At 48.5% G+C, this 20,627-nt stretch overlaps 4 protein-coding genes across 6 annotated transcripts; 2 read left to right on the top strand and 2 right to left on the bottom strand.

The window, feature by feature from the left end:
* The first annotated feature begins 2,640 nt into the window (after positions 1–2,640).
* Positions 2,641–4,265, top strand: ATP5MF (ATP synthase membrane subunit f). Its single transcript, XM_082064338.1, has 4 exons — positions 2,641–2,729; positions 2,810–2,917; positions 3,638–3,754; positions 4,107–4,265. Exons 1-4 carry the CDS (start codon positions 2,714–2,716, stop codon positions 4,133–4,135), a joined length of 270 nt encoding a protein of 89 aa, XP_081920464.1. The 5' UTR covers positions 2,641–2,713; the 3' UTR covers positions 4,136–4,265.
* Positions 4,266–5,366: 1,101 nt separating this feature from the next.
* On the bottom strand, positions 5,367–12,301 carry CPSF4 (cleavage and polyadenylation specific factor 4). Its single transcript, XM_082064632.1, has 8 exons — positions 11,989–12,301; positions 10,562–10,612; positions 9,922–10,074; positions 9,055–9,150; positions 8,809–8,902; positions 8,300–8,372; positions 7,551–7,643; positions 5,367–6,515 (listed from the first exon to the last, which is right to left on the bottom strand). The coding sequence occupies exons 1-8, from the start codon at positions 12,089–12,091 to the stop codon at positions 6,447–6,449; spliced, it is 732 nt and encodes a 243-aa protein (XP_081920758.1). The 5' UTR covers positions 12,092–12,301; the 3' UTR covers positions 5,367–6,446.
* An 88-nt stretch (positions 12,302–12,389) lies between these two features.
* Positions 12,390–17,401, top strand: PTCD1 (pentatricopeptide repeat domain 1). Its single transcript, XM_082064627.1, has 8 exons — positions 12,390–12,844; positions 13,519–13,659; positions 13,864–14,082; positions 14,664–14,765; positions 15,031–15,789; positions 16,038–16,154; positions 16,703–16,885; positions 17,060–17,401. Exons 1-8 carry the CDS (start codon positions 12,437–12,439, stop codon positions 17,234–17,236), a joined length of 2,106 nt encoding a protein of 701 aa, XP_081920753.1. The 5' UTR covers positions 12,390–12,436; the 3' UTR covers positions 17,237–17,401.
* Positions 17,402–17,907: 506 nt separating this feature from the next.
* BUD31 (BUD31 homolog) lies at positions 17,908–20,579 on the bottom strand. Of its 3 annotated transcripts, none has more exons than XM_082064636.1 (5): positions 20,558–20,579; positions 19,332–19,509; positions 18,825–18,947; positions 18,451–18,617; positions 17,908–18,176 (listed from the first exon to the last, which is right to left on the bottom strand). In XM_082064636.1, the coding sequence occupies exons 2-5, from the start codon at positions 19,423–19,425 to the stop codon at positions 18,126–18,128; spliced, it is 435 nt and encodes a 144-aa protein (XP_081920762.1). In that variant the 5' UTR covers positions 19,426–19,509; positions 20,558–20,579; the 3' UTR covers positions 17,908–18,125. The 3 variants fall into 3 exon arrangements, with proteins under 3 accessions (XP_081920762.1, XP_081920761.1, XP_081920760.1); XM_082064635.1 differs by lacking the exon at positions 20,558–20,579 and adding an exon at positions 20,397–20,426; XM_082064634.1 differs by lacking the exon at positions 20,558–20,579 and adding an exon at positions 20,109–20,234.
* Between the last annotated feature and the right edge of the window lie 48 nt (positions 20,580–20,627).

The following is a 20,627-nucleotide window of genomic DNA, read 5'->3' as shown; positions in this document are numbered from 1 at the left end:
CCCCAGCCCTTGCTGTCAGAAGTCTGAGCGACTCTACGTGCTCTTCTGCTCTGCAGGGAACTCCTTAAAAAGAGGCACCTGCCGCTGGCTTTTTTCCTGGTGGTGAATTAATCTGCCTTGCATGAGTAATCCTGTTTAAAACAACAGGTTGCCTTGCAAGAATGAGGGAAGTTTGAAGCACGTTTCTATGCAAGTGCTGTAAAAAGGCCACTTTGCAGTTCATCAGGGGATACTTCAGCAATAAAATGACAGTTACTGGTAAAGTCCAATAATAAAACAAACGCTAATTTAATAAGGCAATTTTAAACCCATTTAACAGGGACTAAATTTGGAACCCTCTCCCCAAGCGATCAGGTGCACTATGCTTTCGTGACCCTACTTTCTGTTAATAAGAAGAAAAAACAAACAAACAAAGGAACAAAACAAAAAGCAGACAGTAATCTATTCCTTCTGCTTTTCATGTTATGAGAGAGCACTGTTCAATGTAAATAAATTAATGTCAGTAAAATAGAGGGTGAAGCTGGACATGGAGAGCAGCCTCTGAGTAAGACGCGTTCCAGGTACCGTATCTGGAGACAACAGAGGTCCCTGTGCCTCGACTCATTTAATACCAGGTAACACAAACCTGATAGTTTATAACACAGGAATCCTGCAGCAGCCGGAGGAAGGAGTGTGGAACAAGACTGGGACATAAGAGAAGTAAAAGCTGTAGAGATTAGTGTTTCTGTTGCCCTGTGGGCCCCCTTCAGCATCCTTGATTTCATCTTTATCACCTCCGATCCATTCGAACAGCCCGCTATGGGATGGAGATTTAATTTCCAGGGAATCCGGGGTGCTGGCCGAGCTGTCGGAAGCCGTTGGCTGCTTCCGCGTTACTGCTGCATCACTTCGCTTTCCAGATTCAGCACCATCAACAACAACAAAACCCGACACTGTTTTATGAACCCGAATGACAGGATTTAAAGCCTCTAGAGGTCAGGCTGCTGGAGAGCATCTTCCCCGCAGCTGCGTTCTGCTAAGTGCGAGTGACACCTCCTGGAGTCCTGTCCCCTGTAAGCCACCTCGTCCCACCACGGCCAGCCCCGTAGGTGTTCTATCTGCCCAGGGTGCTAAACCCCCAGAAATGGAACCTGAAATAAATCTGGGTGGCTCTTTCCTATTGCAGGAAGGCAGAAGTTGTCTTTATGTGCACATGACCTCTTTCTCCGCTCTGGTTACGCAGGTTTATTTCCACCACATACCAAGGCCCAGCCTCTCCTTTTGCCTTTGCCATCCATGCAGAGATTGTAATAAAACACAGTATATTTCCACAAGGAAAAACCCCGATGGGCACTGTAATGGGCCAACACAATACGTTATTCATCTGCCACCTAATCCCTGTGAAAAATACAGACTAACAATCCTCCTCTTGCCTGGAAGCCACTTGAGAAGACAAAAGGAGAGGGCAAGTGACCCCTGGAAGAGGTCTGAGAAGCCCTCACTTCTTACATTACAATATAAGCTCACAAATTTAAATGTATGTTGCAGCGTGTACTATCTGTGAATGCATATTTACAGTGTTAAAGAGTTGCAGTGTCTTCAGAGCACACTGGAAATGCTCCACGCGTGGGACAGCAGCCCCCAGCAGACTGATGAGCCTTGTGATGATGCTGATGAAGACTTGTGAATTTTTCTCTCAGTTCTTTTCAGAGTCTTCCCCTCTGCAGCCCTGGCAAGCGCTGGCACCGGACACCTGGCAGCACACAGCGGGGATGGTGCCAGGTGTGGGCAGGGCCTGGACAGCGCAGGACACCCTGCACGAGACATCCAGTGTCACTGGGCCAGCACCTCCTGACAAGGGTCCTGGGCACTGAGGAGACTTGTGGGAGTGGGACAGGGAGGCAAAACCCCTCAGGCTGCCCCAGCCCCACAGGCTGCCGTGCTGGCAGGGCCCCCCCGCCCCAGAATCACAGACTCATTTGGGTTGGAAAAGTACTTTATGATCAAGTCCAACTGTTCTCCCACCCCTGGCACTGCCCCATGTCCTGAGAACCTCATCTCTGTCTCTTCACCCCTCCAGGGATGGTGACTCCAGCACTGCCCTGGGCAGCCTGTTCCAATGCCCGACAGCCCTTTGGGGAAGAAATTGTTCCCAAGATCCAACCTCAACCTCCCCTGGCGCAACTTGAGGCCGTTTCCTCTGCTCCTGGCGCTTGTTCCTGGGGAGCAGAGCCCGACCCCCCCTGGCTCCAAGCTCCTTTCAGGCAGTTCAGAGATCAGAAGGTCTCCCCTCAGCTCCTGTTCTCCAGCTGAACCCCCCAGGTCCCTCAGCCGCTCCCATCACACTTGTGCTCCAGCCCCTCGCCAGCTCCGTTCCCTTCTCCGAACTCACTCCAGCACCTCAAGGGCTTTCTTGTCCTGAGGGGCCCAAGCCAGCAGTGACTGGACACAACGCAGCACCTGTGGCACCTGAGGCAGCGTGTGCAGCCCCCACCGGTGAACCGCCCCTCCCCAGGGATGAGATAGCACGGGGATAAGGCGACACCAGGTCCAACAGCTCCCCAGCGGGGCCGCCCTGGGGCACAATGGGGAGGGGGCGCGACCCGCCCAGCATGGCGCCAACCCTGCCCCACCCGCCCCACATCCGGGTTTCCGCCTGACCTTCCTCCCATGAGCCTCAGCGGCGCGTCCCTTCCCGGCGTGCCCCGCGGCGGCGCAGAGCAGCAGCGGCAAGATGGCGCAGCCGCCGGGTGAGTGAGGGGGACAAGGTGACCCGGCCCCGCCGTCCCGCCCGCTCACCGGCCCGTCTCTCTCTCTTTCTTTGCCGCAGTTCCCCTCAAGGACATGAAGCTGATGGACGTGAAGCTGGGCCAGCTGCCCACATGGCTGGCCATGAGGGACTACACCCCCGGCGGCATCGTGGGGGCCCTGCGGAGAGGTGAGGGCTGAGGGGCGGCGGGGAGCTCTAGGGGTACAAAGGTTGTTTCAGGGCGATTTTCTGCTTTCCCAAAAAGGTGCCGCCTGTAGCTGCTTGTTCTCCCATCTGTTAATTTGTTTCTGGTATTGGCTTTATCCAGCGGAGGTTTGTTTTCAGTATTCTGTCTTTAAAAAAGGAAAATACGGTGACCTTACTCCTGACTTCAGAACCTGCTTGCTGAAAATCTTAAGGTTTCCCAACATCACAAGTAAATTGAAAAAAAAATGTAATTGATCCCTAAAGATGGTAAAAAGGAACACAAGGCTCTTATAGATAGATCACTTGGCAAAAGTTTTGAGCACTGTCCTTTGATGTAGATACAGATATGGCATTCAGGTAGATTTAAACTCAAGAGATAAAATGCCAGTGCCTGCATAATGTAAATATATTAGTATGAAAGAAATAGATAATTCTAAAACTGCTTGAGTTCATGAAAGTCAGAGTAATGTTTAGGGAAAAATCATAAATGGCTTTTAAAACATTTTTTTAAAGCTTAGTGTTATTAACTTGAGCTCACCTTGCCCACCTACCACACAGGGCATCTCTCAGTTTTGTATCTGAGCCTCTCAGATATTTCCTTAGAAACAATTCCCTCGAGTCTGGTGAAATGGGGCTGCTTCTTTCTGACACGGAAAAATGCGCAGCTTATCTGGCCATCGTGAAAACTTTTCTCCTCCCCAGGTTATGACAGATACTACAATAAATACATCAACGTCAGGAAGGGCGGCCTCGGTGGCATCTCCATGTTACTCGCTAGTTACGTTGTCATCAGCTACATCTGGAGCTACAGTCACATCAGTAAGTAAAAGCAGAAGGGCTGAATGTGCATAGTGCAGCTGGGAGGATATAGAAACAATCTGCTGCTGCTTTTAGAAATAAAATGAAAGACAGCGCTAACTGTTGCTGCTTGAATCCAGGACTGTGGGCAAGCAGACTTCTTGTAGCCACAGAGAACTTGAATGCTTGTAGTACGTTATCAGATGGCCGAGATTTTCCTGGTGATGAAGGAAGCTTAGATCTTGTCCCTGTCTGACCTGACAGTACTTAAAAACTACAAATTCAGGCTTCTTTAGAGTGTTTTCTTTACTGTATTTTCAGGTGTGGTGATTTTTGCTTGTGACCTCAGTAAAATTGTTTTACTTTGATACAGAGCACGACCGCCACAGGAGGTACCACTGAAGCGTGAAGGTGCAGCTCTTGAGCAGACCCGGCTAATGGAACAGTTGCCCTGACAGATGATGTCAGAACTATTCATGTTAAAACCTGTACTACTATGACCAATAATAAAGTGTGCACACTTTACACTTACTGACACTGTCATAACTGACTTAATTGTACAGTTAATTGTACTCTGCAAGTGAAGTTTTCTTAGAGTTTCACCCCTTGAGGATAAGCTCAGGGTTGGCTGGGAAATCATCATGAGTTGGGGAAACTGTTCCCATTGATTCCTCTTTAACTGTTTGATGAAAGTAAAAAGCACTGAATTGCTTCTTAATGGTGCTTCTGTACAGTTGCAAGGATGTAATATTTAGATTGGAAAGAACAGTATCCGCACTTTAAGAGGCTTTTTGGTGTGGCCACGTGTTTGTGATTCAGGCTGTCACCTGAGGACTGTAGGTACTGGGCAGTATTCCGTTGTGGCAGAGGCCTCAGGTGGCATCGGTTTAGCTGTAAGCTCTGTAACTCTCGTTCTGTCACTAGGATTCTAATTGTTCTCACCTCTGATAATCCATTTCTATCAGAACTCTACCTGCTTCTATTACTAAAAGAAGCTGGATGGGTGTAAGGTTTAAAAAAAAAAAAAGTCCATGAAGTTAAACTGAAGGAAAAGTTCACTTTTTGACTGAAATGCAGCAGGAGATGCTACGTGCACAAATGCAGCATGAAGGAGCATCTGGGGGTTTGGGCCCAGCTGATGTGCACCCCTTGAAGGAAGCGTAACTCCATTACCACATGACCCACTGACCCTTTAACTGCGGCTCGACATCCCCATAGACCCCACAGCGCCCTTTTCTGATCGAGAGAGAGAAAAAAACACACACTTTTTCAAGGATATAAAGAATCTCTTGGGAACTATATGGTGGCAAGACGGATTTCAGCTTTGAAAACATCTCTTCAGGTTGTGAAGACCATAAACCCCTGAGCTAGAGGGAACAGGTAGCCACACCGAAGCATTGTGGTTCCCTTTCCGTGTGCGCAGTTACGGGCAGACGCACATCTGGCGGTTCAGCCTCTGCGGACACTTATGGGCTGTCACGCCATCAGCACTCCAACCTGAAACTTCTCTTTTGAGTGACTTTGACTCTCCACAGTGAAATAATCACAGTCATTCAAACCAACACAGGCTCCAGTCACTTCTCTTAAACTACTCATATTACCTTGTTCTTAAAAAAAAAAGAAAACCAAAAAATTAATCCACAGCCAGCTTTTTCCATCATTACATTTCCATAAAAACAAAGTATAAAGGCAGTCAGCAAATGAGAGATGGGTCAGAATCAATAAGGCTCATATCATAGGTGCATTTTTTTTTTTTTTAATTCACATTTTGTCATTGGCCCTTTTGAAATAGTCTCACAAAATGAGTGGGGTTTGGCTTGAAAAACTGCTCTCGGAAGAATGCTCCACCACTTTTAAAAGCAGTGTTCCATGAGAATATACATCTCCACCTCTTGGTTTTCTCCAGGCTACAGAAATACCTGCTCTGCGTGAGCTGGATGATGTCGGGGGCGAGACAAAGCTCTTCCAGCCGTGTTCATTTTCCCTCCTCACTTTTTGCAAATGGAAAATGAGCACAGATGCATTTTTTTTTTCCTACAATCATTATTCCTCATTGTTTAGTGAACCACAGAGATGCCAATTTATTCTCCCCTTGATCGGTTCTCACCGAGAAGATTAATTTCTAACCTTCAGTATAGCAAGAAACACAGAACTAAAGCAAGTGGACAAGAGTTTTACAGCCTGATGTACGGGAGGCATCAGCCGCTGGGACGAGCTCAGCGACTACCTGGGAACATGACTTTTTGCTTTTTAAGAGCTACAGGACAGCAGAATTCCTGCTTCCGCACTGAAGGGAGGGAATTTCAAGTAATTTTCCCAGTCAGTCTTCCTGCTTCCACAGGGAGGGCTGAAACGCTGCAGGTTCTCCAAAGAGAAGCGGCAAAACACTTTAAAGAAACACTGGAGGAAGATGCGTTTACGTGGAGCGCTGCACTGGTGAGGGGTTCACTTTATCTATTTTGGTTTCAGATCTACCTTTCAGCAGGGCTCAATGAAAACAGGTGGAGGCCAAAAAATCTTATTTTTAAAAAGGTTAAAACATAAAAAAAAGTCATGGACAATTACAAAAATGTTGCTTAGCAGCAGCCAGCCTCTGACCAGTTCTTTCAGTAATGGCATTAAAAAACAACCTGATTAATAGTTCAAGACATAGTGCTCGGCAGAAACCTTTGCTCAGTGCTAACAGCTCGCTCGCACTCTTCGTCCTGCTCTTTCACTGCCCACTGAGAAAGGCCAGATGTCCTTTGGTGCATCTGTTGGCATAATGACCTTTTTCACCACACTAGAAGAGAAAGAGAGAGAGGAATTATTACTTGGTTACAACTTTTTTTCTCCTCTAGCTGCCTTTATTAAGGCAGCCGACAACTGTTGTGACTTGGAAGCTTTTCCACGTATGGAACACGCAGCATTTAGCAGGTGAAGTGAAACACGGTGTCACAAGGGGCACGATTTATGGGCTATTTCTATCCCTTGGAGCAGAAGCTGCTGCTGTGCTGGGAGCAACCTGGTGTCATGTTATTACAGTGCTCCCCATGCACCGTCACAAACAGCAAAGGGATGTAACATACACAGAGAATTTCAGTATTTGCAGCTTCCATGACTCCTCCATGTGATATAAACCACATCAGAGATACACAGGGACTTTCCTGAGTGGCTCCTCGGAATTAAACAGAGAAAAGTCCAAAGGCATTCATGACTTTGCATCCTGAAGCTATTCAAGCCCAGCGAGAAACATCAGTATCTGATGCTATACCATCTCCAGATATGGCATTTACTTACAGCTAAAATAATAAGCACCTATTCAAGGTTTCAGTGAAATGGATTCAGCTACTTAATATCCCTGTCCAATCACAATTATTTTTACCCAAACAAGCACCTAAGGCACAGAACTTGGCATGTACCACGATGTAGCTGTCAAAGGTGACGGGACAGGAAGATTTCTTCGCCCTTTCCTAGTGGCTAAGGTTGGGGTTTGTGGAAAAATAAAGAGATGGGAATTTGATTGCGTCAAAAGCTTTACCAATGCTCCTCAATGAGCAACCGCAGTGAATAACTCGTTCCTTGGTGTGACAGCAACGAGGTGCATTTACAGCTGAAATACCAAAAGGTCTTTGCATATTCAAGTTTTGTTACTCACAAGGACCTTCCACGCAAACAGAGAAGCAAATCTTTCTAAAAATCACAAAGTATAAGCAACTTAACTCATGGGACAAAACTAATATTAGCTCTTATTTTGTAATGTAGTCCAGGTGAGTGCATGCTGAACTTCTTAAATCCACGCTCTGCTCTCCCTCCGTGTCCCTCCCCTCTGAATTACCTTGTAGCAGGTGACCTGTTCCAGCGGCCGGGGTCCTCTGTTCCCAGTGTTGTTATTTTGTGACTGCATGACTCCAATGACTTGAGGTGTTCTCTGTTGGTTAGGAGAAGAGTTCTGACTCGTTAAGTGCATCAAGGATAAAGGCCTTTCTGGTTGTTATTTTGTTAAGAAGGGAAAAGGAGCACCCCACATATCAAATGATCAATTTTCCTCCAGATCTGTGTGTGGGTGCTCTGCCAGCTGGAGCACCAGAGAGAAGAAATCAAGCGCTGAGGCTTACAAAGCCCAGCGATCCTGCTTTTCTCCAGAAAGCAGATTTAGAGAGTAGGTTTAGGCTGCTAAAATATCATTGCCACCACTGAGACATGTCACGCAGATTACAAGAACTGGCAGCTTGCTGTCCAACCATGTATGATGCACTTCTATGTAATGTGGGAGTGTGCTGTGACTCGATCTCCATGTAAAGTTGGAGCAACTGTAGGAATTTCACCACTATAATGGCACTCAGAAGGGACCACGCTTTGCAGTTTATTAGGGTTTGTCTGCAAACTCTTAATTATGAAAAAAAATATCACACTCTGCTGTAAAATAGGAAGGGTTTCCCTCATTCAGTGACTATTTCTCCAAGGCTTTCCAGCAAACCAAGAGCCCAAGTGTGCAGTTCTGACCACAGGACAACACACCCTCTGGTAAAGCTTGTGGGAAACGCTCCGAGGGCGGGTGTGCGGGGGGGCAGAGGAATCGCGTACCTTTTGCTGGGTCTGTGTCGGTTGAGGCAGCGGTGGTTGCTCTGTGGTTCCCATTGGCAGTTCAAACCGTGGGCTGGTTGAGATGGAAACAGGAAAACTGATTCTCAAATCATACGCCAACATTTTACCACCAGCTTAGTCAAATAACTCGAAACAAAATAAACTTGCAGGCAATTAAAATTCGGCTCACGGGAAACAGATCTCCCCCTTCCCCACTTCTCTTTGCATTCTGGTGCTAAACAATTACATATACTAAAATGACAGTCCAGTACTTAGTGTATCACCCCAGCTGTGAAATCTTCTGGAATAAAGTCCACGCGATCCCACCACACTGATAGCACCTGATCACCACTTACTGGTGTTAATAACTCCCTGCCCCATATCCTCAAATCTGTACAACAAACCAAACATCGGCCCAACCTCCAAAGCCACTGGGAAGCACTGGAGAAGCCTCATTTTACACCTACGGGATGACAAAGATCCCAGGAGAAGCCTGGAAGCGTACTCACTGCATGAATTTACAGGTGGGCCCCTCCGGACAGAATCCTACAAGGTAATTCACACAAATGACTCTTCGAGTGTGCCGGTGTCTACAGAGGGGACCTGCAACACAAAACCCAGTGGTTCATATTCCACATACATGTACCCCAGCACTCAGTAGCAGCAGGTGCACAAGCAGATAATGCAAAGAAAGAATAGCAATGCCCTACCCTTGATTTAGAGCCACAGAAGCAGCAGCTCTGCGACATACATACCATGTTTACAGAAGCCTCTGTCATACCAGGGACAGTCCTTGATCTTAGATTCCGGGTCGATGTGCAAGAACGGACATTCTTTGTTACTGCATTCCCCTGTACCAAAGGCAAACAGACTTCTTAGTCAATTGTGCAGCTTTGAGATCAAACGACTCTCAAAACATTACCTGGAACGTAGCTCCCACAAAGCTGTTCCCAACATTTTTAAGTTCAGGCACAACTGCCTGCCTTAACCTAGATGAAAACCACGGACTCACCTCCGGTGAGTAAAGTTCTACCAGACTGGATTATTTATGTGTGCTTTAAAAACAATGCGGAAACTAAATTGGAAAGAGCAGTCATGATAACAAAAACCAAACATTTAGTGCACCAGAAGTGTGGAGAAACTACAAATTGCGCACTAACCTCAATCCAAGGAAACCTACAAGACTGTAAGTTCCTGACAGCAAGTTGCATCATTATGTCCAGATCTCCAGAGCTGGAAAGCAAGTGCATAAAAGTTTTGCACCCCCTTGCCCTCTGCTGCTCATCAGCTCCCCAAAAATAAGAGTCATGCAAAGATCAACTGCTCAGCCTATTCATCTCATACCCAAAACAAGGTGTAAAACCCAGTAAAAACTCGAACTTCCCCCCTCTTCCCCCAAGGGACAAGCTCTTGAGAGAGAAGATATCTATGATATATCACAAATTTAGAGAGATAATAAGGTGAAGGACTAAGCGGATCTGAAAAAGTACAATTTAACAATATTATTGGACAGAGAAGAACTGCAACGCTCTGAAGACGGATGAGAGCAATGTACCAGGGTCCTCTTCACCAGACGCCCACGCCAGCAAGGAACGCTAAGTAGGAGCTACAACACCCCTTACCAAATTTGGAGTAGAAGTAACACTCGGGCATCTTGGTCATGTCATACTCATGCAGAAACTCGCACTGGTCTCCCTTTTTGCACAGTCCTCGTAGCCAGTGTTTGCAAACAACAGTCTTTTCCCCGCTGATGTGTCGGAACGGGCACATGCCTCCTGCGGAAGGATGGGGCAAGGAGAAGGGAAAAGAGGAACAATTAAAATCTGCGGCACAAGAAGTCACAGAGCAACACTTTATTCCCCTCTGCAAGAGGGGTTTCAGAAGGCATCACTTTTCTTATTAATTTGGCCTTTAGTGGCAGCAGGGACTTGGGACAAGTCTTATGTTACACTCTAATGAGTTCCACAATGTAGTCTCCAGCTCTTAATCCTGGCAACCACAACCCCCAGCAACTAATACAGCCACATCCATAGCAAGGGCTCCATGTGGCAGCTTTGCTTATTCACCTTCAAACTGCTTAAAAAAATACCATTCTTTTACAATTGCTGCAGTTACTCCAACATCCTTCAGTTTTATCCTCAACCTATTAAGAGGTCATCCCCTCATCTTTAGAGAAAACAAGAGTACTACAGATAGTGCTAGAAAATCAAGTTTCCCCCCCTCCATCCCCATGAGTATTATTGTATTGGAAATATTACTTGCCTTTCCCACAGGCCGCTTTTAAAAAAAATTCACAGACAGCTGCACCTGATTCTGTGGAGAGAACAAAGAAAAATAATTAATTTTAACAAAGTCTTGTGGTAACTTTTAAAATACTTTCTTCTCCAGAAAGACAACCTGGTCCTCAACATCAAAAGAAAAGCAGCGTTTTGGTTTGGGGAATTTACTTTTCCGCACAAGTTCCTTGTTCAAGTCTGGCCATCATAAATATCTGTGTTCTTCTTGGAGGACACCAAGAGGAAACTGCAGAGGTCTGGTGGTGCTTGTTTTACTTTTCAGGTATTTACATTTTATTGACTGGGTCTTCCTCTGCTGTTAGGTCAATCATGTCAGTGAACCTCACATTTACACTCCTGACAACGCCTTGTATTACTTGACATGAACAGTCTGAAACAACCATTAGTGTGTTATCCCTTGCTGATCCTGACCAACAGGTATCACAACATTCAACAGAGTTAAAACACACATTTAGTAGCCCTGCTAGAAAATTTCAGCAAACTATGAGTCTCCTGAGACTATGTCAGATTATTAGACTGAAGGAAAAGGTTTAGAGACCAGGCCACGGGTATACCCAAAGATTAATTCTCCCTGCCACCAAAACACCTCATCTATCAAAAGTGGATGAAAAAAATAAGCATAGAATCATTTTGGTTGGAAAAGACCCTCAAGATCATCAAGTCCAACCATTTCCCCACTCCTGGCACTGAGAACCTCATGCCACTCCTGGCACTCAGAACCTCACTGAACTCCCCCATGTCCCTGAGAACCTCATCTCCATCTGTCCAACCCTCCAGGGATGGTGACTCCAGCACTGCCCTGGGCAGCCTGTTCCAATGCCCAACAGCCCTTTGGGGAAGAAATTGTTCCCCAGATCCAACCTCAACCTCCCCTGGCACAACTTGAGGCCGTTTCCTCTGCTCCTGGCGCTTGTTCCTGGGGAGCAGAGCCCGACCCCCCCCGGCTCCAAGCTCCTTTCAGGCAGTTCAGAGATCAGAAGGTCTCCCCTCAGCTCCTGTTCTCCAGCTGAACCCCCCAGGTCCCTCAGCCGCTCCCATCACACTTGTGCTCCAGACCCCACACCAGCCTCATCGCCCTAAATATAAATAACGTTCTGTGCAGGAAAGTGATGTTTATTCACAATACTGCCTCAACTTTTATTTTCCAGACTGGCTGGGTACTAACTACACCTTTCATTAAGCGGGAAAGAATACCACCTGGATTAAGACACAAGTGTCACAGGGAAAGCCGGAGCTGGGCGGATCTAAGGACAAGACCAGACCAAGGCGCTCAGACCTGGGGAACCTCCCTCCTTCCCTCCCACCCCCGGGCTCGTCCCGGCCGGGAGCCCCGACTCGGCCCCAGCCCCGCGGGGCGGACGGGGCCGCTCCGCGCTCGCTGCCCGCACGCACTGTCCATGCCGGGGAAGGGCAGCGGCTGCGCCCCCAGCTGCTGCTCCACGGCCACCTCCAGGTCGAACTTGATGTGGTCCACGCTGGCGATGAGCTCCTGCATGGTGGCGGCCGGGGGGCGGCGGAGGCGGGAGGGAAGGGGGGGGATGGTGGGGGGTGGGGGGGCAGCGGGCGGCCGGGCCCGGGCTGGCCCGGCCCTGCCCGCTCCGCTCCGCGCCGGCAGCGCCTGAGGTGAGGGGAGGCGGCGGCGGCAGCTCCTGGCCGCCCCGCGCCGCCCGCCCGCGGAATGCCGGGAGTCACCGCCGACCGCCGAGCCCAGCGGGCAGCGCGCGCGCCTCCGCCAATCAGAGAGCGCCGCCCGCGCAAGGCCCCGCCCCTTCCGCCCGCGCAGGCGCCGCGGCTGAGGGGGGCGGAGCGGGACCGGTTCCCGCCCCGGTAGCGGTGACACATGGGGACCCTGCGGCTGCTCGTCCCGCCCTGCCGCTGGGCCCGCTCCGCGCTCCGGCGGTGGGCAGCCCCCGCGCAGCCCCCGCTTCCTCCCCGGGCTGCGCTGCCGGGCTGGAGGCCGCTCAGCTCCTCACAGGCGGCCGGTGGCGGCCTGAGGGAGATCGAGGGCAGCGGCTGCGCCGAAGCTGTTGGTGAGGAGGATGATGATGACGATGAAGGTGTGGAGTTCGGGACGCTGTCAAATAAATTTTCTTCCAGGAAATATTATCGTAAAACCACGTCACGGTTTAAGGATTTGAAGCTTCAAGATGAGGGGGAGGATGAACCAGAAGGAAAACCCCGGCGGGGACCCAAGAACACCCCGTACTGGTACTTCTTGCAATGCAAAGCCCTCATCAAGGATGACAAGGTTTGGTCCTGCTTCTTCCCTTCTTTTTTCTTTTTTTTTTTTAACAGTGTCGATAAAATAATTGCAACTTTGCCCCATTGGTATCATCCTGTCACTTAGTGTCTTTACAGAAAGTAAGAATTTGAACTTGTTCAAGTAAGACTTGAACACAAGCCCTATGGGGAGAGGCTGAGGGAGCTGGGCTTGTTTAGTCTGGACAAGAGGAGGCTTAGAGGTGAGCTCAGCACTCTCTAGAACTACCTGAAGGGCAGTTCTAGCCAGGTGGGGATTGGGCTCTTCTCCCGGGCAGTCAGCAATAGGACAAGGGGCCATGGGCTTCAACTCTGCCAGGGGAAATTTAGGCTGGATATTAGAAATTCTTTACAGAGAGAGTGGTCAGGCATTGGAATGGCTGCCCAGGGAGGTGCTGGACTCGCCGTCCCTGGAGATTTTTAAACTCAGATTGGACATGGCACTTAGTGCCATGATTTAATAAATGGACTAGAGTTGGACCAAGGGTTGGACTTGATGATCTCTGAGGTCTTTTCCAACCCCGTCGATTCTGTGATTCTGTAATTTGTGAAGAATCCCGCGCTCTGTCCTTTCTACCACAACCTGCCCACTGCTGTGCATATTAATATCTATTGTAATCGATTCTGTTGCTGCCTCATCATGGATTTTCCTCTTCCCTGCAGCTGGCAGAGGCTCTGGAGCTGTTTGAGGTGCAGATGCTGAAGGAAGAGCGTGTGCAGCCGACAGAAAGTAATTACACGGTTCTAATTGGTGGCTGTGGCAGGGTTGGCTACGTGAAAAAGGCATTCAGGCTCTACAATGATGTAGGTTCACGTTCTCTCCTCTCAAACCTTCATTACGTTTTCTAAGCTAAAACTGTTTCAAGCATCTGGTCATGTTACTTTTTCTCTAAAATGCCTTTGAGTTACCATTCCCATCTTCTTAACCTGAAACTCTTAAAAACAAGTGAAGGGATTCTAGAATTCCTTTCCTAAAAGTTGTTTCCAATTCTTCTTTTCTTCCCTCAGATGAAAAAACGAGGCTTAACTCCCAGCGAGGCCACTTACACAGCCCTGTTCAACGCCTGCGCCGAATCCCCGTGGAAGGACTCGGGGCTGCAGAGCGCTCTGCAGTTACGGCAGCAGCTCCAGAGCAAAAACGAGCAGCTGAACCTGATCACATACCACGCGCTGCTGAAGGTCTGTGCCCTCTGCTCCGACCTCAGGATGTGCTTGGATGTACTAAAGGTAAAGATGTGACTTCTCTTGTATTAAGCATAGTCTGCTCTGGTTAAAGCTCCTGGAAGTTGCCACATTGCATAGACTTTTTTGATTTAATTTACAGCAGAAGTGTCTCATGTTTATATTTCATTGATCCTTGGTCTCATACAGTGAAATAGTCTTGGTACATAAAAGTACATAAAAGGCTGCAGAAGTTGGCTTTAAAACTCTGGCCAGGTGTGTTAAAGACTTAATGAACAAAGTTTTTATGGAGTTCACAGCTCTGTGTCTGTCTCCATCCTTCATTTTAAACACCCACATATCGATACCCAGCTCTTCTTATAGCAGCTCCTCAGAAGGGCCAGTCTGGGAGCCGCTGTTCCTGCCCTCAAATTCCTGTAGCTCCCATCAGGGAGAAGCTGGGATCTACACCAGTGTTTCAGGGTGCTTTTTTTCCTGGAGCCATCATTCTGCTCACAGTGCCAAGTTCACCCTGTGCTTTGTTGTTGCTCTACACCCAGAAGACAACAGCTGTGTTGAGCTTCACAACCAGAAGTGATGGACTGTTCGGGTAACTGGGAAGTTTAACGCTCTCTCTGCTCTTTTAGGAAATTGTGCATAAGGGTCACATTCCCACAGCCGAGACTTTCAGCTTCCTTCTCATGAGCTGCATCAAGGACAGTGAAAGTGGCTTCCGCTACGCCTTACAGGTTTGTCCTCATGTTTGCAGTGGGGAGGAAAAAGTGTTTCTGTGTTGTAACTTGTCACTCGTCATCAGCTCAGAGCTGATGAAACGGGGAATTCAGCTCCTCCTGGGAGAAGTTCTGTAAACTAAACCTTGTCGTGCTGTAAACTCATTTCCTATCTGCAAGTAGATACCATAACACCGGGTACAACAGAAATGCTTACAACCTGCTAGAAGTGTTCCTGTTACTTATTTAGTATCACATCTAGTGTTCATCTTCCTCTCTTCAGGTTTGGAGACAAATGACTAAGTTTGGAATCAAGGCTGACAGCCACACGTACAATTTGATGCTTCGTGCTGCAAGAGACTGTGGAATAGGGGATCCGGTCGTGGCTTCCGAACTCCTGCTCAGACCCACCTGTGAGAACTCGCCTCAGCTATGGCTCGCAGCCAGGAGGCAGAAGGAAAAGGTGAAAAGTCAGAGGAAGAAGGGATCAGAGAGCACAGCTGCTGTCCAGCTGGATGTGGAAGCTATGGAAAAGCAAATATTTTGGGAGAGTTCAGTGCAGCCTAAAGAACTGATCCAGCAACAAAATAAAGACGGGAATCAGGCTGAAACAGAACCAGCGGCTCTCGACGGCCCTGGCGGAGCTCCCAGCAGAACCGGAGCGCTGATGAGGAGAGAGCAGAACAAGATGGAGCAGGAACAAATGCACCTACAGCAAAAGCTGCATTTCTGCAACCTGCCCAACTTGCTGGATTCCCAGATGCACAACGCAGCCATGGTTTCCTTGGGGACAGTGGCCACACCGTCCCATCGCCTGGCTCTGATGGGGGATGTGGAGGGCTTCTTGAGTAAAATGAAAGAGGACAATGCGGAACCTAACATTAAAACATTTACATTACTGGCTGAGCTGGTGGAACCCCAGAGCCCCTCGGAGTCTTCATTGCTGGCACTCCTAGATAAGCATAAAGTGAAAGTAGACGTGACTTTCTTTAACACTTTAATAAGGAAGAAAAGTAAACAGGGAGACCTAGAAGGAGCAAAGGTGAGGACAAACTCAGCACCAGCCCTGTCACCATCTCCTTGTCCCTGGCCTCCAGCGTTACCTGTGTTTCACTGTGAGGCCTGTTCCTCTATCCACAACAGAAACTGTAAATCTCATGCTATTTTCCACAAACCAGTGCTCAGGTTAATTTTTAAGTAGCTGTGGATTCTATTCTAGCACCTTCAGCTCCATTTGGAAAGCTACAGGGAGACTTGATAGGAACTGATGTCAACACTTGTGTCTTGCAGAGCGTGCTGCCAGCTCTGGTGAAGAGGGGACTGTCACCAAACCTCCACACGTTCTGTAACTTGGCAATTGCTTGCCACCAAGAGAAGGATGGGCTGCAGTTACTGTCAGATTTAAAGGTAATAATAATAATTAAAAAAAACCCTCTGCTGCATGGGGTTCGAGCTGCAGGAAGAGGCAGAATGAAGTATTAATGCTTCTAGAAAGATCTGCTGAGGTTTCTGTGGTGAGTGGTTGTTTTCTCATTCCAAAAATATGCAACTGCAGAGAAGGTGCCAGCTGCGGTGTCTGTCCTGTGTCTGTGCTGAGACAGGACAGGTGCTGGCACCAGCAAATCACAGAAACATTTTGGTTGGAAGAGACCCTCAAAATCATAGAGTCCAACCATTAACCCACCCCTGGCACTACCCCATGTCCCTGAGAACCTCATCTCCATGTCTGTTCAACCCCTCCAGGGATGGTGACTCCAGCACTGCCCTGGGCAGCCTGTTCCAATGCCCCACAGCTCTTTCCAGGAAGAAATTGTTCTAAATATCCAACCTCAACCTCCCTGAAGGGAGTGAGAGCCTTGGTCTTATGTAAGAAGTGCCTCTGTGCCTTTTCCTTCTTCTTGTGCCAATTGACACAGGATTTCCAGAAGTTTAACTGTAGCATTTGTTGTTTGCAGAGGTCTGGAGTCACTCCCAACAAGTACATCTACAGCACCCTGATCGCTGGTGCCGTGAGGCAGCTGGATTACCAGTACCTCACCGAGATCCTGCGGGACATGAGGAACAACCAGGTGCCTCCCAATGAAGTTATCATCCGCCAGCTGGAGTTTGCGGCACAGTACCCTCCAAAATTTGACAGGGTAGGTAGCCAAGACCAGTTAGAGCGTGAAGGCAACATGGATGACACCAGTGAGGGAGGGGAAAGATTTCTGCAACATCATCTTTTGGGTTTGTCTGATCTGGCTGACAGTTCCTTGAGCCTTTTTTGTTTTGTTTTCTAATAGAAACTTGTTTTGTTGCATTTCTCTTTGCAGTATAAGTCGAAGAACTCATACCTGGAGAAAATTGATGGTTTCCGTGGCTACTACTATCGGTGGTTAAAAGTAATGGCAGGAGAGGAGACCCCCCACCCCTGGGCAAAATACAGAACAGCAAAACCTGCAGATGACAAAAATGAAGAGGATGTGCAGGAGCAGCCAGGGCACAAGTAGCAGTGAGCAGGATGCTGAACTCCCACATCTTCCTTGGGCTGGAAGAACTTGGAATTTTCTTTCTTGAACTGTCTTGTAGTAGAGCTGCTTTGTATTTTCATGAGCTCAAGTTCTGTTGGTGACTACATAATAAAAGACTTGTCCTATGTTTGAAGGAGAAGCAAATACATTTTCAGTGAATTTCCTTAAGGCACAGAGGATTAGACAGGCTATAGTTTAAGAAACCCTGTGCTAAATAAGGGAGAAGCAAAATCAGGTGTGACAGGGGTTTAGCTCAGTGCTGGTTTTGTCTCTTTCCTGTGTTCTCTGTTAATTTGGGCACTGACCACACGACCTGTCCCAGATTGCTGGAATTCCTGACTGCATCTTCACACTAATTCCAGTTTACAAACTGGAGCAGAGTGTTCCAGTGCAATATAACTTCCTTCTACATGAGATCAGGGGAGAGCTTAAATCATGAGTGGAATTTTGAGAGCCGTCTATATCCTTTTCACACAACCTTTTAAATTCAGTTATTTGAGAAAGAGGGGGGAAAAAGCTGGTTTAAAAAAAAAAAAAAAAAACACAAAAAACCACATTTAGAACAACCTCACAATATGCAGAACAACCTTCAACCAAGCCAACCAAAACACATCCAACAGGAATATAAATGTTTTGCCAGAAGACTGTGCTGCTCTCTCAAGAAGGCAGACTTTATTTTAAAATAAACGGCTACACAAAACCTACTCCAAAACAACCACCATTGTCTATACAATCCTGGTGAATTTGTAGCTGTTTTAATTGTTATACAGAAATATCCAATCCTGCAGATGGTGTCTATAATTGCACCAACAGTCTGATGTGTCAGATGATGTCCAGAGTTCAAAAAGTAGCTTTATGGCGAAAGGCTTCACCCAGAACAGCCTCTGCAGCCGCAGTGGGTGCACTCGATGATTCTCCCCTGGAAAACAAAACACGAGGGAATTTCAGCTGAGCGTTTCTACCATCTGCTTTTCTGCTGTTTCCCATACTTTAATGACTTTAAACCATTGCAAGCCAAAGCTGACAGTAACTTTAGCACCAACAAGATACCAACTCTACCAGCAATGATATAAAGCATTAGAAGTAGAGGCAACTCCCAGCGCAACCTCCTCTGCTCACCCTGCCCTGGGAGGAGTTACAGCGGGTGCTGCAAGGGGCTGGACATGTGGAGGAAGAAGCAGATAAACTCTTACCACTTCCAGTTTGCTTTTGGGGACCCTGCAGATGCAGTTGGTTCCGAAGTTGGTGTCGCGCGTCTGGATACAGCGCAGGCAGCAGAGGTTCTCGTAACCCTGTTTCTTCCACTTTGCAATCAGGTTTTTGTCAGCGTATCCTTCCTTGATGCAGTACTCGTAGAGCTCTGCAGAGGAGCAGACACCATCATGAGTAGTTCCCGGGAAGTGTTAGAAGACTCGCTAATGGGAATTACAAGCTGTAGTAACTAGGAGTTAAAGCCAGGCAGCTGCCAGCCTTCCCTCCACCTTCCCTGCCCAGAAACGCAACCCTTCCCACCAACGCCCCTGGACATCTTGCTCCCTGCCCAGGGTAAAGCCTCTGCATTCCTCACCTCTGCTGATAGCTTTTCTTTTATAGAAGAGATCAAAGATGTAACGTGTCTTCTGGTGGTGAATTCTGAAGATTGGCCAAAGCGATTCCACTTTCCTCTTCCCTTCGTGAGGCTCTGTCTCCGCTGAGAGGGAACACAAACACCAGTTTCAGCTGATAACATTATTTCCTTAATCGCTTTGCAATGAACCATTCCAAGAATGTTCATAACTTTAATACCTTGTAGAGATAAGGCCAAGTTTAGTGGGAAAAGATACAAACACAAGGCACCTGAGCTAGAACAGCTCTTTTAGGAAACGAAAACATAAAGAGAAGTGCAGTGGGGACGCGGTGACCTGCACTGGGATGGCCAGTGGCTTCATGGTTGCCCTGGCTCATGAGATGAGAGCAACAGCACAAACAAGAACTACCAGTGGTCAATCTATATTTGCAGGGGAAGCTGCGCTTCCTGAAGCGGTTCAGGATGCGATTGTTTCAGGGACACATCTGCGCCAACACCCAGCTCTACCTTCTCTCATCTTCTGATCCAGCTCATCCAGCGTTGGCTCAATCAGCTCCCAGCCATCCGGAGGAGGCTTCCTGCTCCGCTTCACTTTGGGCATCACGTCAGAAAAAAAGGCAAAAGGCGAGGGAATGAGGGTGTGCCTAAAATCAAACCTGCGGGTGCTTCAAAGTCCTGAGAACCACTGGAAAAAAAAAAAAAACAAAAGAAGAACTGTTGTTGGAGATGTTTCTTCTAAGATTTCTGTGCCCCTTTGTTATTTTCCTCTTTGATGATAAAAATGAGCTTTATAGAGCTCATGAAGGAATCATAGAATCATTGTGGTTGGAACAGACATTAAAGACCATCAAGTCAAACCAGAACCTAAATCTAGCACTAAACCATGTCCCTAAGAACGTCATCTATGCATCTTTTAAACCCCTCCAGGGATGGTGACTCCAGCACTGCCCTGGGCAGCCTGTTCCAATGCCCAACAGCCCTTTCCGAGAAGAAATGGTTCCCAAATCCAACCTCAACCTCCCCAGGAGCAACTTGAGGCCGTTTCCTCTGCTCCTGGTGCTTGTTCCTGGGGAGCAGAGCCCGACCCCCCTGGCTCCAAGCTCCTTTCAGGCAGTTCAGAGATCAGAAGGTCTCCCCTCAGCTCCTATTCTCCAGCTGAAACCCCCAGGTCCCTCAGCCGCTCCCATCACCCTTGTGCTCCAGCCCCTCGCCAGCTCCGTTCCCTTCTCTCAACTCGCTCCAGCACCTCAAGGTCTCTTTTGTTGTGAGGGGCCCAAAACTGACCCCAGGATTCGAGGACTGGCCTCCCCAGCGCCGAGTACAGTGGAAAAACATAAAATCTCGCCCAATGTGGCCCCGGGGTCAGCGCTGCATCCGCCATCCCACATTAAACCATTTTTTCTCCTCAGCAAAGTGAGGCGAGACCTGCCCCGCCCCCACCCCGGGACCCTGAACAGACAACTGCCGTCAGCTCCTGCCGAAAACCCGGACGGGACCGCCCGGCCCGGCCCCAGGGCGGCTCCCGGGACTCGCCGGAGCTCGGTCCGTTTTGCCGGTCCCGGTACTTCTCACCTGCCAGGGCCGCCGCCGCCGTCACCCGCGGGGCCTTTGCCCCCGGCCCTCCCCGTGACCCCGCCCCGCCGAGGTGCCCGCCGCAGTGCCTGAAAGAAACCCCCGCCCCGCGCCGTGCGCGTCCCCGCCTCGATCGGGACAACAAGAAAAGCGCGGTCTACCGGGAGATGAAGCGGTTCCGCTGTCCTCTGCGGAGAGACCCGGAGGGGCGGCGCTGAGGGCAGCCCCGCG

This window comes from Streptopelia decaocto (genome assembly GCF_964273445.1).
Source record: "Streptopelia decaocto genome assembly, chromosome: 13".
NCBI classification, from domain to species: domain Eukaryota; kingdom Metazoa; phylum Chordata; class Aves; order Columbiformes; family Columbidae; genus Streptopelia; species Streptopelia decaocto.
Note: the sequence above shows the minus strand (reverse complement) of the source record. Positions and strands in the feature narration are given on the sequence as shown.

Excerpts from the sequence above, each read along its gene's own strand:
- ATP5MF (XM_082064338.1), top strand. Across the intron at positions 2,918-3,637 it reads CGTGGGGGCCCTGCGGAGAG|GTTATGACAGATACTACAAT; the intron begins GTGAGGGCTGAG and ends TCTCCTCCCCAG. Across the intron at positions 3,755-4,106 it reads CTGGAGCTACAGTCACATCA|AGCACGACCGCCACAGGAGG; the intron begins GTAAGTAAAAGC and ends ACTTTGATACAG.
- CPSF4 (XM_082064632.1), bottom strand. The coding sequence starts at position 12,091 with ATGCAGGAGCTCATCGCCAGCGTGGACCACATCAAGTTCGACCTGGAG. Across the intron at positions 10,075-10,561 it reads AAAAGCGGCCTGTGGGAAAG|GAGGCATGTGCCCGTTCCGA; the intron begins GCAAGTAATATT and ends ATCCTTCCGCAG. Across the intron at positions 9,151-9,921 it reads TTACTTCTACTCCAAATTTG|GGGAATGCAGTAACAAAGAA; the intron begins GTAAGGGGTGTT and ends CCTTTGGTACAG.
- PTCD1 (XM_082064627.1), top strand. The coding sequence starts at position 12,437 with ATGGGGACCCTGCGGCTGCTCGTCCCGCCCTGCCGCTGGGCCCGCTCC. Across the intron at positions 14,083-14,663 it reads TGTGCTTGGATGTACTAAAG|GAAATTGTGCATAAGGGTCA; the intron begins GTAAAGATGTGA and ends CTGCTCTTTTAG. Across the intron at positions 16,886-17,059 it reads ACCCTCCAAAATTTGACAGG|TATAAGTCGAAGAACTCATA; the intron begins GTAGGTAGCCAA and ends TTCTCTTTGCAG.
- BUD31 (XM_082064636.1), bottom strand. The coding sequence starts at position 19,425 with ATGCCCAAAGTGAAGCGGAGCAGGAAGCCTCCTCCGGATGGCTGGGAG. Across the intron at positions 18,948-19,331 it reads GGATCAGAAGATGAGAGAAG|CGGAGACAGAGCCTCACGAA; the intron begins GTAGAGCTGGGT and ends GTTCCCTCTCAG. Across the intron at positions 18,618-18,824 it reads AAGAAAAGCTATCAGCAGAG|AGCTCTACGAGTACTGCATC; the intron begins GTGAGGAATGCA and ends GCTCCTCTGCAG.